Below are 16,019 nucleotides of genomic sequence, written 5' to 3'. Positions count from 1 at the left end.
ACGGAGGTTTGTAATATTTGAAAAGATTAATAAATTATAGTAAAAATTATAATAGAATTAAAAATAAAAAAATAGTTTATATTACACGTCTGCATCGCCAACCACACACAGTTAACCTTAACTCGTCAAAAGCACGAAACTTCCAACCATCGGCGGCAGCCTTCCCCAATCTCGGCATCTCCTTAACCTCTTCATCTTTACATGCTCCTCTCTTCCTCTCGCAGCACACCAAATTAGGTCAGAGCAGAGCAGGTGGAGCTCTCCTCTGCCTCCCGCTCCTTCCCCGAAGCCTCTTCCTCATCTCTCTCTACTCCATCCATTGGTGTTGCTGTGGTACAAGACAACTCATAGTCAATATAATTACTCACGCCATCACAACCTAATCTGATGGAGAGGTGGTTGATTACCGCTACCCAATAGCAAGCGCCGAAGAAGTGGTTGCCCGCAATGACGATCGCCGTCTCCGACCCCCTTCGTCTCCTCTTCAGCGCCTTCTGCTTGCTTCTCTTGCTGGATCTCTCCCTCTCCCAGAACTCCTCCTCCTGCCCCCTCGACTTCTCCGTGACCCAGAAGTTCGTCTCCGCCGCCGCTTCGTCCCCTAACTCTTCCGACTCTGCCCACAGCTGCACCTACGCCCTCCAGCTCCTCCACCTCACCCTCTCCCAGTACCTGCGTACCGACTCGCTGTTCCACCCCCCCGTCGACGCCGCCGCCGCCTGCTGGACGGCCTTCCAGGCCGCCCTCGCGCCGCTCTTCTCCGCGGCTGACCCCTTCGATGTCCGCACCGGATGCGGGTTCCGCACCGAGTGGATCGCCCAGGGGTGCATGAACATCACCTCCCGGCAGGATTTCGAGAACGTGGTGCCGTCCGCCGGCATCAGCGACATGGACCGCAACTGCAACCAGTCCTTCCAGACCACGCCCGCCTGCACCGCCTGCACCGTCAGCCTTAACCGCGTCAAGGCCGCCTACCTTCCCGGTCCTAACCAGGGGAATGTCTCCGACTGCGCCTCCTACCCCGCCATCTACGCCGGCGGCGCCATTAGCCGCTTGGGCCCCTCGGACGGCGCCAACGCCTTCTGCTTCTTCCTCCTCAGCCCCAACACGTCTGCCCCTTCCCCCTCCGGCGGCGGCTCCAACACTTGGATCTACGGCGTCGCCGCCGGCTGCTTCGTGCTCCTCCTGCTCGCCGCTCTCGCGGCTTGGTTCTGGGTCAGACGCTATCTGAATCGGCGGAGGAAGCCCTCGAAGCCGGAGGTCGAATCCTCGCTGGCACTGGAGTCGATCAGCGCGAGCACAACCCTAGTCAAGTTCAGATTCGACGACATCAAGCGGGCCACTAAGAACTTCTCCAGGGACAACATCATCGGCCGCGGAGGCTACGGCAACGTCTACAAGGGCGTGCTGGCCGACGGCACCGAGGTCGCGCTGAAGCGATTCAAGAACTGCTCGGCCGCAGGGGACGCGAGCTTCGCCCACGAGGTGGAGGTGATCGCGAGCGTCCGCCACGTGAACCTCGTTGCTCTGCGAGGCTACTGCCTCGCCACCACCCAGATGGAGGGGCACCAGCGGATCATCGTCTGCGACCTGATGCGGAATGGGAGCCTCCATGACCACCTTTTCGGCACAGGGGATCATCGGCTCAGTTGGCCCTTGCGGCAGAAGATCGCGCTTGGAACTGCCAGGGGATTGGCGTACCTGCACGACGGAGTTCAACCGGCCATAATCCACAGGGACATAAAGGCAAGCAACATTCTTTTGGATGAGATGTTTGAGCCCAAGGTAGCGGACTTTGGATTGGCGAGGTTTGCACCGGAGGGGATGTCACATGTGAGCACCAGGGTGGCTGGAACTCTTGGATATGTTGCTCCGGAATATGCCTTGTATGGACAATTGACTGAGAAGAGTGATGTGTACAGCTTTGGAGTTGTCTTACTGGAACTCCTCAGTGGAAAGAAGGCATTTGTTTCCATGGGTGAGGGACAAGCGTTTGTACTGAGCGACTGGGCTTGGTCATTGGTTCGAAGAGGGAGGACAATGGCTGTTCTTGAGGAGGGGATGGAGGAATTGGGGCCAACAGAAGTGTTGGAGAAGTTTGTACTTGTTGCTGTCCTTTGTACCCATCCTCAGTTGCATGCAAGGCCTAAGATGGATCAGATTGTGAAGATATTGGAGACTGATTTGGCAGTCCCTTCAATCCCAGACCGGCCAATCTCAATTGTGTCGAACATTGAGGATATTGAAAGATCTGTGAGCAGTAGTGGTTCAGGTCAGTTATCTAGTTTTGCTGGGTACCAGCCATTTGCTTTCGGAAATGATGATGTTAGTTCTGATGATTCAGAAAAAGCATGACACCACGGTCATCTGACTGGACCAGTTCCAGAATCGTTGGGGAGGCTGATACAGAATAAATTAATTGCAAGAGATCTCTCTGGTATGCAATGGTTTGCATTTCTTAATTGCATCATTTGGTTCCTGGGATGCAAAGCATCGCATTCTGTTGTATATAGTGTCAAGTTATCTTTTCCCCCATTTGAGGAGGGAGTAGGTCTTCGGTGTCTGCCATATGTTAAGTAAACTCCAAGGATCTCATTCTTTCATTCGATGTTTGCTTACTTGTGATATGTGAGAAGTGTTATTGATGAATTCACAGGTCTATGATCTCTTTCTAAAACATTTCTAAAGTATGATTGATACGTAAAGCAAAATGCACAAACTACATTTCTAAAGTAACAAGGTGCTTGCACCTTGTTACTGTTCCAAGAAAGTTTGTGCTAGCCTGACGACATCTTGCTACTCACAGTATGTGAACAAATGCTAGATTCTTGTTAAGAATCAAAATGGTTTTACTAGAAATGCATGGATTCATGCTATCTTCAACAATCCCTTTGGTTCTCATGTTATTATGGTGTCTTACTTGTCTTCTAGCTTATCCCATTTATACACATTTTCCTGGATGAGTTGATAAAAACCTTTTATATTTTAGTTTACTTGCTGTCTTTATATGTCATAATTGCTACATGATTATGACATGGTTAATCTCCCATTGTGATTGCATTCTTTATTTACTGTCATACGGTATATGCACACTCAACATTATACCTCGGTGCAGCACTTTTGACATACTAATTTTTAATATTCCTTCTTGATGTACATAACCTTTGCCATTAAAGCTAAACACCATAGCCATGTGATAACTTTTTAAAAGCACTCCATAAATGGCCTCTTTTTGGCTGAAATGATTGCCAATGTGATTGAGAGTTGAGACTAATACTTATTTTTTTCCAATTATCATCTTATCAATTCCAACCAACCAATGCTATGACTTTAGAAATTTGATTGGCATCACATTTGCTTGATTTTAACAGGTCTTTTGTTGATTTTTATTGCATCAACTGACTGAGATGCAAACGTTACCATTTCAAAATTGGCATCCAGCAGTTTCATATCTGTGTGGAGATAGTAACACAAATAGCGTTTTTTTTGCCCTGTGAGCTCATTTTTCTTTCTATTTTGCAGAATCACTTGCAAAAGCTAGAAAAGTTTTACATTTATACTGTTAATTTCTAGAAATGTTAAGTTTGCTCTTGGTTTTCAGGAACACTAAAAACTTGCTTTCTGGTTACTAGTGCAATATTCACTATCCTCATATGAGGTGAAGATCGAGATTCCTGAGTGAATGTCCTAAAATATATACCTTCTAAAATTGAAATCTTGGATCCCAGGGTTTGGTCTCTCAGTCTTCAGATTTGAAGTTATTCTTGGTTTTTCTTGTGTACTCGAAGGACATGTTGCCTAGACGTCTGTTTCCTGAATTGTGTAGCGAGTGATAGACATTTTCCTAGCAGTGCTTTTCTTAGTCTATTTTGCTTTTTATAAGGATTTATTGTGGCCTTTTTCCATTCTATGTATATATCAAGATTTCTTTGCATGAGAAACAGCAACATATTTATCCTATCAAAGCTATCAAACTTTTCTACTTGCTAATTGTAAGCCAATCTTGCCGGAGCCTTCTGTTGTTGCCAGTAATTTTCCACCAATCTTTTTCGTAGCTTCTTTAATACATCAAATTTCATTTCTGCTTTTAAGCTCTTTCATCCTTTAAGCTATTTGCTAGATGACTTCTTTCGGCTGGTGCTTGAGGAAGTCGTTATTTCCTATAGGCTATACAGGCATTTGTTTTCTTCCATTAAAGAATTTTATGCTACTATTTTTTACATCGAATTACATGAAGATGATTGATTCTGCTTGTCTAAGTCACATCATTTCTTGTATCAGTTCTATGGTGGTTACTGGTAGTGGTTAATTACTAGTTAGAATTGCTTCGGCCTGTTCTTATTACACCGGTAGTTTATGATACTGGTTTGATTAGTGCATACCAGTTGTTATTGACTAGTCCGATGAAGATTGAATTTTGGCATGCTAAATTGTCTGAATAGAGATCAATGTTTTTTATTTCTTGCATTAGATTTAAGTTGCACAAATGAAATGTTTTGCATGTCGTCCTCTTGTGATGATTTGTTGAGCCTGGAAAAGATTATGAATTTGAGTGTTAACTCTTTCGTTAATCTATCTATCGCAGTTGTGTTCATTGAGTTGTTCAAAGCATTCTTTTGTGCCTGTATGCCCAAAGCATTCTTTTGTATGAGTATGATTACAGAGTTTTCACCTTTCACAGCATCTGTAACTTTTGTGTTCTCCACCTCATTCAAAAGCATATATACATAACATGCAACAGCACAATGCCTCGTTAAATCTGTTGATGCACAACACCATGTTTATTCACTGCTTCACAATGCTTTCAATCTTCAACAGATACTTGGAGAGGAGCATTTAAGATCGATGACGGCCAATCTTACACTGGTAAGGTTCTCAACTCGCCATTACTACTACTTATTACAACATTTGCTTTCAGCAAATCAACAAAGTTGCTGTTTCGGATGATCTTCGCAGGTTTATACTGATTCGCAGGTGCTCCACCCTCTATGGCTGCTCTTGCTAGTCCTTCGAAGCTACCTGGTTTCACTACCGATATCTCCAGAGCTGCAAGATCTCCCTCGGCCCTCTTCGCCTTGTAAACACTCCCCAGGCAACCTTCGAGGGACTGACAACATCTCCTCAAATGCGTGATGGACTCCTCCATTCTCTCTCTCTGTAGAAGGGTGCAATCTTTGCTCAATTCGACGAAGATGATCAGATGCTTCTGGTCCGAGTTGGGATCCAGGTAACCAGCAAACTCCACCATCTGTTCTCCATCCCTCTCCCCAACCATAAGCTCGAAACTGGCCATTGCAGACATCAAATCTCTTTCGGTGAAGTCCTCTGAAGCTTGTTTTGGTGCTCTGGTGATGAACTCCACTCTCGGGGAGGAGTTATGGAACCCGACGACCTTGACAACATCGTTCAGGCGGTAGCGGTACAGCCCCCGGTAAGTAGTCACCACCACCTCGTACATCTTCCCGACCTCTACACCGGAAATGTCTACCGTCTCTTTTGCAGCAGATGAAGCTCCCAAGTCAAAGGGAAGGAACTCGAAGTAGGCTGCACCGGGAAGAATCACAAAGCTCGTCAGCTCTGGCGGGCGCGTCCTGTCCATGTTGATGCCGATGGGGCACTCCGAAGCGAAGTAGTCGCCGCCCAGCAATGGCACGCCCTCGCCGGCGTAGTGCTTCAGGGTGGGATAGTACTGCTCCATGCTGCCGGTGCTAACACAAGCGATGTAACGCAGTTCCGGCCACAAAACGGGAAGAATCCCATTCCAATTTTTTCTGCTGCTGGCTCCCCGAATCCTCGCGGCCAAGTCTGGCCGCGGCCCACCGAGCAGCTCTTCGACCACCCTTCTCATGGCAAGCTCGGTGATCTCTGAGCTGACCAAGCCGGATTCGATGTCGTCGCAGAGCTGCATCCACTTGGACTCCAACATGCGCATCGCCCTGATCAGGCCAGCTGCGTAAGGGGATCGAATGCAGTCGATGGAGGCAGAGTGCCTGAGGCCGCAGAGGAGGTGGCAGTACATCTGTTGTTGGGCGTCGGACCCTGTGATGACCTCGCGGGGGCTAATGCACATCGAGAGCAAAGGTGAAGGCGTCGTCGTGGTGGAGTTGCTGTGGAAAGGGTATGCAGAAGCTGCCATTACCTTGAATCCAGCTCTGGTCGTGGTGACATTTCCGGCGTACAAGAACCACAGAATCTTACTGCTAGAAGATCTTGGAGGGAATAACCTAAGCAAGAGAAGGAAGTCAAGTAGATGAGATAAGAGCAGCATGGTTTCGAGGATCGACAAGAACACCTGTGAAGGAAGGCCGAGCTGGCTTGGTGAGCAAGACTGGAAGCAGACTTGGCGTGTATGGAATCGAAGAAAGGTATCAGCTTTGGCTTCATGGTGCTCGTTCCTGAACTGGAAGTAGACCAAGGAAGGATCAAACCGCAGCTCTAATCTTTGTATTCAAGGAGTGGAGCGAGAGAGAGAGAGGAGGCGAGAGACCTATTGAAGAAGCAGATGAGGGGATCGAGGGAGAGGGCGGCGGGCGTCTCGGCGCCGTCGGTGATCCTCTCGATCAGATCCGCGTAGTCGTCGTAGGAAGAGAGAGGGACGAGGCGGCGGAAGGCGGTGGCCACAAGGGCGGGGTCGACTCGGGCGGGATCAGGGAGGCGGTCGCGGAGGTGAAGGCGGAGGTAGGCGGTGCCGGCGTTGCTCTCGAGGATCGAGCGGAGGGTCTCCAGCTGGAACCGAAGGGCGTCGCGGGTGGACTCCTCGACCCACCTCGCCGCCTCGGCCGCCGCCGACGTCGCCATCGGACGGGATCTGGCAAGGCAGGACGGGAAACAGGATTCTCGGTCAACTTCAACGGCGTGCGCGATTGGGAGTCTCAGGATCCGGTAGGTATAAATGCACGCATGAGTTGTCCGAAGAGAGAGAGAGAGAGAGAGAGATGTTTGTTCTTCCTTCTCTCCTTGGGGGTTGGCACGCATGAGTTGTCCGAAGACCTCTCGAAACTGCATAAATTATTGGATAATTGTTTTCCTTAAAGCCGTTAAATAAAATATAAAACATGCTAAAATATTATAAATCCTTCGATAATCCCTTTTTTCAAAAAAAAATAAAAAGGAAAAAAAAGATAAAAATAGACCGTCGACAGCAGGGTTCGAACCTGCGCGGGCGAAGCCCAACAGATTTCAAGTCTGTCTCCTTAACCACTCGGACATATCGACGTGTTTATGCACAACAATTTATACATCATATAATATCACAGAAAAAAATATTACCTTTTTATGTTTTGATACATATTATGTATCCTCATACCACCAACGAGGATACATAATAATAATTCATCGACAAGAAATTTCTTGTGAATCCAATACGCGTGTTTTGCATTTGCATTTGCATTTGCATTTTTGCATTTGCATCTGCGTCTGCATCGATGATGCGATACGAGGTCGACATCCATGACTGATTCATGATTCACATTGATTTGTTCCCCGAAACCAAGACAATCGAGGCAAGAAGAAAGTTTTGAGACGGAGAAGATGACATCTACCTGGGCTGGGAGCATCACCCACCAGGAAATGGACAGTGATGATCGCATGGGAGCAAGTGTGAACACATGCTTGCGGAAGAAGTAAGTCTCCGTCAGCCCTTTTCTTCCTCCATCGCTCCCACCAATGAAACCAAGGCGGTCTATTTTCCATGGAAACGCGATTAATCGAATAGCGAACCAAGTAGAGGTCGGCACTGCCCGTTGCAGATCCGATCAGCACGGCAGAGAACACCGACCTGCGCGGGCCACCACCAGGGGGGACCCACGCTCACGCCCTGACCGCCGTCGCCCAGCCCCCACTTGACGGCCGTTACGCAGGCGTTCCGTCCCGAGCCCCGCCGTCCTGCCGCGTGCCACGTGATCAACGTTAAGATAAGCTGACGCCGTTCTGTTATGTGCACTCCGCTTAAAGCAAGACCGCACCGGTTTTGTGGGGGCGTAGAAATCCTGTGGCGGAGAGGTGGGGGGGGGGGAAGGGTGGAGCGCGTTTATCAAACGCTTGATATGGGGAGCGAGGGCGGCGGCCGAGGGCGGTCAAACCGCCTGCCCGTGGACCGCGCCCATCCTTGTCCGCTCCCACCGCTCCTTCCTCTCCTCCCCTTCCTCTCTCCTCCACCCCTCTTTATATGCTCCTCCGCCCGCCCCTCTCTTGCCTCAAACCCAACCCAACCGCCTACCTCTCTTGATCAGGAGGAGAAGGAGAAGTAGCTCTTACGATGGCACCGAGGGTGAAGGCTGCCAACGGCCGCGACGGTTGCGGCGGCGGCGGAGGAGAATGGAAGGGGGCTCGGTACCGGGGCGTCCGGCAGCGGCCTTGGGGCCGGTACGCGGCGGAGATCCGCGACCCGGCCAAGAAGTGCCGCGTCTGGCTCGGCACCTTCGACACCGCCGAGGAGGCCGCCCGCGCCTACGACACCGCGGCGCGCCGGTTCCGCGGCCCTAAGGCCAAGACCAACTTCCCCTGCCCGCTCGACCCCCTCGGTTCCGCTCCCGCCGCCCCAGCCGCCGTCACCATTGCAGCGGTCCACGGCGCCGGCGCTGCCGCGTGCTCCAGCCCCAGCGTCAGCACCGTCGAGTCGTCCACCCCATCGAGGAAACCCGCCGCGCTGGATCTCGAGTTCAGGCACCCGCCCGCCCGGTTCCCCTTCGCGCACTACCTTCCCGCGGCGGCGCGCCCTCTGGTGTTCTTCGACCCGATCGCCGCCTCCAAGGCGGCGGCGGCGGCTCGTCCGGTTGGGCTGCCGGGGTTAAGAAGAGATTTAAGAGCGCCGGTGTGTGGCGGGGTGGAGAGCGACTCGGACTCGTCGTCGGTGGTGGATTGCCCTGGCACCCCGACGGGGAGGATTCGCTTCGAATTGGATCTCAACCTGCCGCCTCCGTCGGAGGTCGCGTGATGGAGGCGCGGAGCCGTCGATCGACTTTTCGTCTTATTTTTGAAGCTGTTGTAAATAACTTATTTTCTCTCGATAAATATTAGGCATCTATCTCACGGAGCAGAAGACATGTTTTCAATACATTAAAAATTGTTCTTCTATACAACTTATAAATATTTCTATTTGAAGAAACTTGGACGAAAAATTCTCTCTTTTTTTTTATTTCTGAATTAGTGTTTTATTTTTTCAAAATATACTTACACAATACATAATAGTAATTCTAATTTTTTTGTGGATCCATGCATACAATCGTTTTGAATCAAATCTAATTTTTTACCTATAATAATTTTTATTTTATTTTATTTATAAATGCAGATGTTGGCTTTTGCCTCGTTACCCTCACCCTCATCGCCCTCTTTATATATTATTGTAGGGCCTCATATCGTATCATTCCTATCGTCCCTCTTATATATTATTGTATGACCAGGATCACCACATAAATGCCTCCAAAAGTTCTCTTGCCATCAGCTGTTCTTCTGTAGCTTCCAAATTGATGATGAAAACAAAGGAACTGGAAAAGTAAACAATGATGATACATAATTCAGCAAACAAGTTGTACCTGTGCTGATATGAGGCTTAATAGATCGTAATCATCCTGTGGCTACATCTTCAGTTTATCTTTCATTCTCCCAGAAGTCAAACCTATGAGCACATCAGAACACAATGCCAATCCTAAACTTTGAATGTGTGATTGCATGAAAGCAGGCTCTAAACTTTCTTCATAGACTTGACATTACACATAAGTTCAGAGCCATTGATGCTTAGAAGGTGCAAAGTGGTCTGCAACTGAACAAAATCAAGCATGATTTGCCACAGTAGAAAAATGCCATAAGCTGAACTAGGTGGAATTCAATGTGCTGGAAGAAATTGAGTTGCATGGACAAATGTCAACATGGCATTGCATCTTCTAAATTCTAGTTCCTAACGCGGAAACATAATAATTAGTGGCAATATTAGATTAAACAAGGTATCCTGCAGAACCTAACAAATTAGAAGAGAAAGCTTCTCCCTCTTACAAGATCCCAATTCTACCATAGTTAATTACTTCTGAAAAGCAATGCAGGACCAGGCTGAAGTTGTGCATCTGGTACAAAAAGAGGCCAGCATGGTTACTTGGATTAGCTAATGGCTAATGCCACATCCTGGTGCAGAATCCTTTGTGTAACATTGGTTTCTCCTTGTTAGATATGCCATCCATGAAAGTATCCATCAGCTGAGCAACCAGACTAGCAGGTTCGTCGATCAGAACATCTATGAAAGCATTTACAACCCTTCTTTCTTGTGCTGTCGCTTTCAAACTGAACCAGGTAAGGAACTTCACTCGAAACTCCTTTTCCATGTGCCCCTCACATTCCAACCATCTGATCACCTTAACACAGTATTCGTACTGTCTCTCTGCCGATTCTTTCTTGTTGGCGGAATCTGGCGTATTATTAATATCAGGCTTGCAAGGTTCGAGGAGCACAGGCTTGGAGCAGATAAAAGGGACAGGATTAGATGGTGGTGGTAAATGACTTTCGTTGTTGTCACTAGCATCCTCAGATGGTAAAACTTTATGGTGGTTGGCACGGCTGAACTTAGGGAGCTCTGGTGCCTGGTTGTTCTCGCTCGAGTTTGTTGAACCCTTCTGCGAGTCTGATTGAATAATGACCGGCAGCTCACCCAAGTCCTGTTCCTTCTTTGGAACTGAGAGAAAATCTTCATTAATATAAGTGCTATCGGAGTTCCGAGTGGAGCATTGACCACTGTTGCCATTTAGGCTCTCTGTCACACATTTGGCATCCCACTTACCAAGTTCCTTGGTGCTGCTGAAAGGAGAAACCCTAAAATGATATTCAGTTGAGGGGCTAAGACCCGATATCATAATCTTAGTATCTGGCCTCAGTACAAGGCAATTTGGTTCTTCTGGATAGCTGATGTCATCAGACTTACGATACCAAAGACTGCAGCCTATAATGTTTTCTTCAAACATATCATCTCTGGAGTGAAGAGAAACAACAACAGAGAATGGAGAAGTATCTTCAAAGTCAATGTGGAAAATCTGGGAACCTACACCACCTGATCCAGTGACAGTCTCAAAATGATCTGTTCATATCCATAGGAACCAACAACATATTCATAATCAAATATACCAGAAAAGAAAAAGGGATCTCACCTGAGTTCTTCATGCTCATGCCAGACAAGTTGTCTGACGAAGTGCATAGTAGGGAGTCTACAACTTCCAGTGCAGTAACACATAGTTTCTGAACTTCTGCACCACAATTAAGCCGGTTGACAATGCCTCTTGCCATCACTGTGGAGACCTTGTCGAGAGGTCCAACTTCTTTCTTGAGTATCCTTACAGCTGCATTGACAATATTTTGTAGCTCTTTATAGCATTCAGTCCATTTGAGCATTTTGTAACTTAGGGATAAACGCTCACACAGGACATCGACTCTCCGAGCTTCCTTTGCAATTAGCATCTGTTTCCGCCAGCTTCTGCATGAATGGTGCAAAAAGTTTCCTATCAATTTTTGCATAATTGAATCGGGATTCTGGATGACATATACAACTTCCAACAAAGTAGAAAGGACAATGTCTTAACCAAATAAACTCCAGTGTGCACATTCCTCATGTACTAATAAGGTTTTAATTTATGGTTAACACAAACTGTACTAGAGTGTTTTTATATGATACTGATCAAATTCCTCAACTAATCAAATATGAAAAATCAAATATGGAAATTTATTTGTCCTCAAGGAAAAAAGGAAGTCCCACAAAAATTTTAATTCACAAGAAGCAAAAGAATAATAAGGAAACCGGTTACTAACCTAAGATCCCTTTAATAACCTACATGTCTGAATGAATATTGAGTTGCATCAGAAAGCAGAATGGATGGCGTGATGCTATCATCTACAACGTGTGCAAGAATAATAAATCACTTTGAATAGGAAATATACAATGCCAAATTGATTTATGATTCGATCCATTAAATATTCTGTATAAACTATTGGTTGCATAACAGTGATTTTGGCATAATACATATATAAATTAAAGTCAAAATAAATTGTCATAATTGAGCAGAAAAATTAGTTAGAAACATTGACATTAGACAGCAAACCTCACAAAGCAATATATCAATAACAAGGGCCATGACATAATTAATGTTTCTTCAAATTCAATACACCAATATAACCCTTAATTGTCAGTTAGCAATAAGTTCACGTGGCTGTTAGGCCAAGCTTTTGTAGTTTATTTTCAATCATTCCAATAAAACATTCCACCTTATCTTCCTTCTAATGTAGTACAATAGATAATCTTGATAATCTTTTTTTTAATATGTTCCTTTTTTTCAGTACAGTATTCATCTATTGCTATCTGGAATGCAAGATTAATGTACAAGATGTGCAGTTAAAAATTCTCTTTAATAAGTTTGTGGTGTCATCCAAAGTTGATTACCCAATCAGCCAATTCACTTTCCCACAGCAAACACAATAGAAGCTGGCATCTAATTTTGCTGAACACCCAGTCTTCAAAATGCCAGCTTTTTCATGCTTAAGAGCACATTTCAGATGGCATGACATGCCACATGAATTGCCACAATAAGGGGGATCTGAATTGCAAACCAACCACAGGCTAGGGTCCTTGTTGTCATCATAGTGGTGACAGATGCAGCAAGAGCAACGCTTGCAGTAACCCACATCTAAACTCAATGTGGCTCGACAAGCTGGATTTTGGCAGATCAAGGCATCAACATGTTCTTCCTTGGTTTTCAGTGTTTCATGAGTTAAATCTGTGGAATTCTGCAATGGGTTTTCTTTCTTCCTTTTCTTTTTTATTCCAGTTGGGCTTTTTGGTGAGGCTGATAAAAGGCCTGCTTTGTCTTCATTGGTTTTTCCTTTATTTTGAGAAACTAGCCTAAGCAGATGTTCAATCATTTTGGGCTTAGTTACTCCAGTGTACTTCCTTTCTTTTCCCATTTCAGCACAGATTAGTTGGAGGAGCTCTCGGCGACTCCAGGATTGAAGAATTTCAGGTGCATTGTCCGCCCAGCGTGATATCTCATGAACTAGCTCTCTCTTCTCCTCCAAACTTAAGTGGCTGCATTTTGTTGGATCTATAACGAAACCTAGAAATGAAAGGATTGTCAGTTCTTGTGATGTCTTAGTTCTGTAAAATTAAAAAACAACTCAGCAATAAAGATGATCACAAGAAAATATGCAGGCATGCAACTTTTGGGATCTTGTATCTGATGTGTTGAATCATCTAGCAGAGCAGAACAATGACAAGACAAAACCTGTTAAATTTGACTGATAATTAATAAAACTGATGACATTATATTTGATAACAACTAGTGACCTTATAGAGTTGCAAGTGCATATGCATATATTTGTCAAGCACTTTCAGTTCCACCTAATATATAGCCTTGAAGGAGTGCTATGAAGCATTATGGAGGATTACACAAGAAGCTTGTGAAGACTAATAAGCTAATTTGAAAGGTACATATGCTATTTCCTCTGAAATGAAGCAAAAGGTATTTGATGACACGTTTCTAATTTTTTGCAAATAATGAAAATTTGGTCCAATGATTTAGGACAAAAGGTGAATTTAAGCTAGTCTTACGAAGAGATGCTGAGTCTGGTTTTCTGACATACAACTGCAGTTTAGTTCTAACTTGATCATAAGAACTGGGAAAGTAATACACATTTCAACAAACAATTTAGAGAAACTGTAGACCAAAAAAATATAGCAATGGCTCATCAGGAACATGGTGTCAGATGGATATACATTTGTCACAAAAAGAAGTAACTTTCTGCAACTACATAGCTAAGTCAATGCTTGTAGTTTGCAAAACATATATATATATATATATATATATATATATATATATATATATATATATATATATATATATATATATATATAAAGCAACAAAGTTTCCAAGAACTACAAACATTATATTTATGTCAATAGTAAAGAATTAATAAACTAATTATTAATACTTAAGGTAAGAGAACTGCTTTCTTTCACTAAATGATGCCATTTCTCCGAGGCACTGAAAGATTTATATTAAAAAAGGCACTGTGCAAATTCTACACTGCACATTGACTTCAAAATTTGGTTGAAAGTTTCAGGGAAGACATTTGAAACTACATGTAATTCCTAGAAAGCATTTGTAGTTTAGTTATGGCATTCACTTCTTGTGAACTGGTTTGATGATGATTTATAGTTTCGGTGGAGCACCAGCTCTTCCGACTGCAAAATTGTGGATTCAATAAATTTGCACATTGACTCACAGAAACTTTTGTGCCAAGACTTATTTGCAAGGTTCAATAAAGCTAATTTTGTCTGTCTGGACTCTCAGACCATAGAAGCAATAGGAACAAAAGCCCAATACTTTGGGCAACTTTGATTGCTATCCAAAACTAGCCTGGTTCAGATTTTTCAGCAAATGTAGAACATATATACAGACAGAAGTGACATCCATCTTTCATAAGTTCTAAGTCACCATCATAAGTGTCAAACTTGTTTTATCTAGTTATATGCTTTTAAGTTGGCCTCATGAACACTTGGCACTTATATCTCAAATTAACTTTAGTTTGCACCACTTTGTAGCTTAGTGTTGATGTCGTTGTCTACAGAGTTTTGTTCTAGAAAACCTAACCTACAACACTATACCACATTTATTCCAAGAAAAAACCCAGTGCATGAGGCTCTCCCACCAATGTGAGGTTTAGGAAGGTCAATGTAAGCAGGAGATGTATTTCCATGGTTGGAACCCTGACCGAACAGGTCGCAGGGCAAAAAATTATGGCAAAAAAAAAAAAAAACAGGCAATTAGGCATTGTAAATTAATATTAAGAAAAGAGGGCAGGATCAAATAATGCAACATGCAAGGCATCATTTTCTAGCTATATTAAAAATATATAAATGGACCTAATTATACTTTTGCATGGGAAACCTTTTGGCAGGTCTCAGTCCTACCTTCAACAATGTATTTCCTCATTCACGTATCCAAACTTTTCAAAGAAAAAAACCTAGTAGATCAAAGTCGCTAGGCTTATTTGACAAAAAAGATCAAACTTTTATGCTTCAAAATGGTCAAGACATCTATGCATCAGTTAAAAACTCCCTATAAACAGCAGCATTACGACAAATCAAGGTGCTCGATCATGCATGTCTCACCAGAATAATCACGGAAACCTTACACTCAATCTATGAAGTGTCGATCCTCCTTCCCGCTGGACACAACCGCATAAGCATCCAAGAGGCAATACCAAAGAGTAAAGAACACCAAACTAATAGAAATATTCAAAAGTCCTAACCTAGATGTCACCTTTACTTGCTGAAATCTAAAAGAACAGCGCTGCCAATAATCTATCCTCGATGTAGACAGAACAGGGGAAAAGACGAGAGGAAAATATAAATGTACAGTCTCTGGAGGCACAGAGAAACCGGCGGGGCCAATGTGAATGGAGAAACGAGAGTCTTGGCGTGCGGGTTTGGGGGAGGCGTGGGAAGAAGAAGGCGCGCATAAAAAAAGGAAAGGAAATGGAGGAACGAGCAGGGGAGATCAACAGCATTGTGCGTAGAAGAGGAGGGAGGGAAAGATGGGAACTGACCTGAGAATATGGACTCCATGGCGTGTGGAAAGATTCCTCCTTCCCCCCACAGGGTTTACCAGGAAGAAGAAGGAGAAGAAGAGCCCGTGGGAAGGGAAGGAGGGGGGGGGTGGGGGGTGGGGGGGGGGGAAAGGCAAAGCCTATTCGCTGAGAGAGGCTGAGGCTCTGAGTGATAAAAAGGTGCTCCAAAAAAGGAAAAGGAGAGAGAGAGAGAGAGAGAGATGGGCCATTGTATAGAGGCATAAATAAATAAATAAATAAAATTTAAAAAATATATATTAATTTTGTGTATTTTTCATTTTTATATAAATTTAATTTTAGCATACATAATATATATAGATAGCTATATATTATAATATATGTTCTTATATTGGAAATATGTTGTTGGTAAGCTGCATTTGTTACCAATTAAAGCAGGGAGGTTTTGAAACCATTATTGGCATTAA

General features: G+C 44.6%; 4 protein-coding genes and 1 non-coding gene across 10 annotated transcripts; 2 read left to right on the top strand and 3 right to left on the bottom strand.

The window, feature by feature from the left end:
* The first annotated feature begins 143 nt into the window (after positions 1 to 143).
* Positions 144 to 7,030, top strand: LOC103995591 (probable LRR receptor-like serine/threonine-protein kinase RKF3). 4 transcript variants are annotated; one of them, XM_009416210.3, is made up of 5 exons: positions 144 to 2,269; positions 2,342 to 2,434; positions 4,816 to 4,863; positions 4,954 to 5,224; positions 5,296 to 7,030. In XM_009416210.3, exons 1-2 carry the CDS (start codon positions 448 to 450, stop codon positions 2,350 to 2,352), a joined length of 1,833 nt encoding a protein of 610 aa, XP_009414485.2. In that variant the 5' UTR covers positions 144 to 447; the 3' UTR covers positions 2,353 to 2,434; positions 4,816 to 4,863; positions 4,954 to 5,224; positions 5,296 to 7,030. The 4 variants fall into 4 exon arrangements, with proteins under 4 accessions (XP_009414485.2, XP_064979255.1, XP_064979254.1 ...); XM_065123183.1 differs by having other exon boundaries at positions 144 to 2,434; positions 5,296 to 5,428; positions 5,503 to 7,030; XM_065123182.1 differs by having other exon boundaries at positions 144 to 2,434; positions 5,296 to 5,428; positions 5,500 to 7,030.
* On the bottom strand, positions 4,748 to 6,795 carry LOC103995589 (probable indole-3-acetic acid-amido synthetase GH3.6). 2 transcript variants are annotated; one of them, XM_009416207.3, is made up of 3 exons: positions 6,485 to 6,795; positions 6,137 to 6,397; positions 4,748 to 6,056 (listed from the first exon to the last, which is right to left on the bottom strand). In XM_009416207.3, the coding sequence occupies exons 1-3, from the start codon at positions 6,793 to 6,795 to the stop codon at positions 4,856 to 4,858; spliced, it is 1,773 nt and encodes a 590-aa protein (XP_009414482.2). In that variant the 3' UTR covers positions 4,748 to 4,855. The 2 variants fall into 2 exon arrangements, with proteins under 2 accessions (XP_009414482.2, XP_009414481.2); XM_009416206.3 differs by having other exon boundaries at positions 4,748 to 6,221; positions 6,290 to 6,397.
* A 100-nt stretch (positions 7,031 to 7,130) lies between the features above and the next one.
* Positions 7,131 to 7,212, bottom strand: TRNAS-UGA (transfer RNA serine (anticodon UGA)). Its single transcript has one exon. It is a non-coding gene; the product is annotated as a tRNA-Ser (tRNA).
* A 775-nt stretch (positions 7,213 to 7,987) lies between these two features.
* Positions 7,988 to 9,116, top strand: LOC103996408 (ethylene-responsive transcription factor 11-like). The gene has a single exon (XM_009417332.3). It carries the CDS (start codon positions 8,255 to 8,257, stop codon positions 8,930 to 8,932), a length of 678 nt encoding a protein of 225 aa, XP_009415607.2. The 5' UTR covers positions 7,988 to 8,254; the 3' UTR covers positions 8,933 to 9,116.
* Positions 9,117 to 9,833: 717 nt separating this feature from the next.
* Positions 9,834 to 15,688, bottom strand: LOC103995592 (VIN3-like protein 2). Of its 2 annotated transcripts, XM_009416212.3 has the most exons (5): positions 15,574 to 15,688; positions 12,410 to 13,079; positions 11,394 to 11,449; positions 11,127 to 11,315; positions 9,834 to 11,029 (listed from the first exon to the last, which is right to left on the bottom strand). In XM_009416212.3, the coding sequence occupies exons 1-5, from the start codon at positions 15,590 to 15,592 to the stop codon at positions 10,101 to 10,103; spliced, it is 1,863 nt and encodes a 620-aa protein (XP_009414487.1). In that variant the 5' UTR covers positions 15,593 to 15,688; the 3' UTR covers positions 9,834 to 10,100. The 2 variants fall into 2 exon arrangements, with proteins under 2 accessions (XP_009414487.1, XP_009414486.1); XM_009416211.3 differs by having other exon boundaries at positions 11,127 to 11,449.
* Between the last annotated feature and the right edge of the window lie 331 nt (positions 15,689 to 16,019).

Source organism: Musa acuminata, chromosome BXJ2-8 (assembly GCF_036884655.1).
Source record: "Musa acuminata AAA Group cultivar baxijiao chromosome BXJ2-8, Cavendish_Baxijiao_AAA, whole genome shotgun sequence".
In the NCBI taxonomy this organism is placed as follows: domain Eukaryota; kingdom Viridiplantae; phylum Streptophyta; class Magnoliopsida; order Zingiberales; family Musaceae; genus Musa; species Musa acuminata.
This window is presented reverse-complemented; position numbering and strand designations above follow the sequence as displayed.

Coding starts and splice junctions, on each gene's coding strand:
- LOC103995592 (XM_009416211.3), bottom strand. Junction 11,450..12,409: donor AAAGTGAATTGGCTGATTGG/GTAATCAACTTT, acceptor CCATTCATGCAG/AAGCTGGCGGAAACAGATGC. Junction 11,030..11,126: donor CATGAGCATGAAGAACTCAG/GTGAGATCCCTT, acceptor TCACTGGATCAG/GTGGTGTAGGTTCCCAGATT.
- LOC103995589 (XM_009416206.3), bottom strand. CDS start 6,795: ATGGCGACGTCGGCGGCGGCCGAGGCGGCGAGGTGGGTCGAGGAGTCC. Junction 6,398..6,484: donor CTCATCTGCTTCTTCAATAG/GTCTCTCGCCTC, acceptor GTCTACTTCCAG/TTCAGGAACGAGCACCATGA. Junction 6,222..6,289: donor AGCTCGGCCTTCCTTCACAG/GTGTTCTTGTCG, acceptor TCTCTTGCTTAG/GTTATTCCCTCCAAGATCTT.
- LOC103996408 (XM_009417332.3), top strand. CDS start 8,255: ATGGCACCGAGGGTGAAGGCTGCCAACGGCCGCGACGGTTGCGGCGGC.
- LOC103995591 (XM_065123183.1), top strand. CDS start 448: ATGACGATCGCCGTCTCCGACCCCCTTCGTCTCCTCTTCAGCGCCTTC.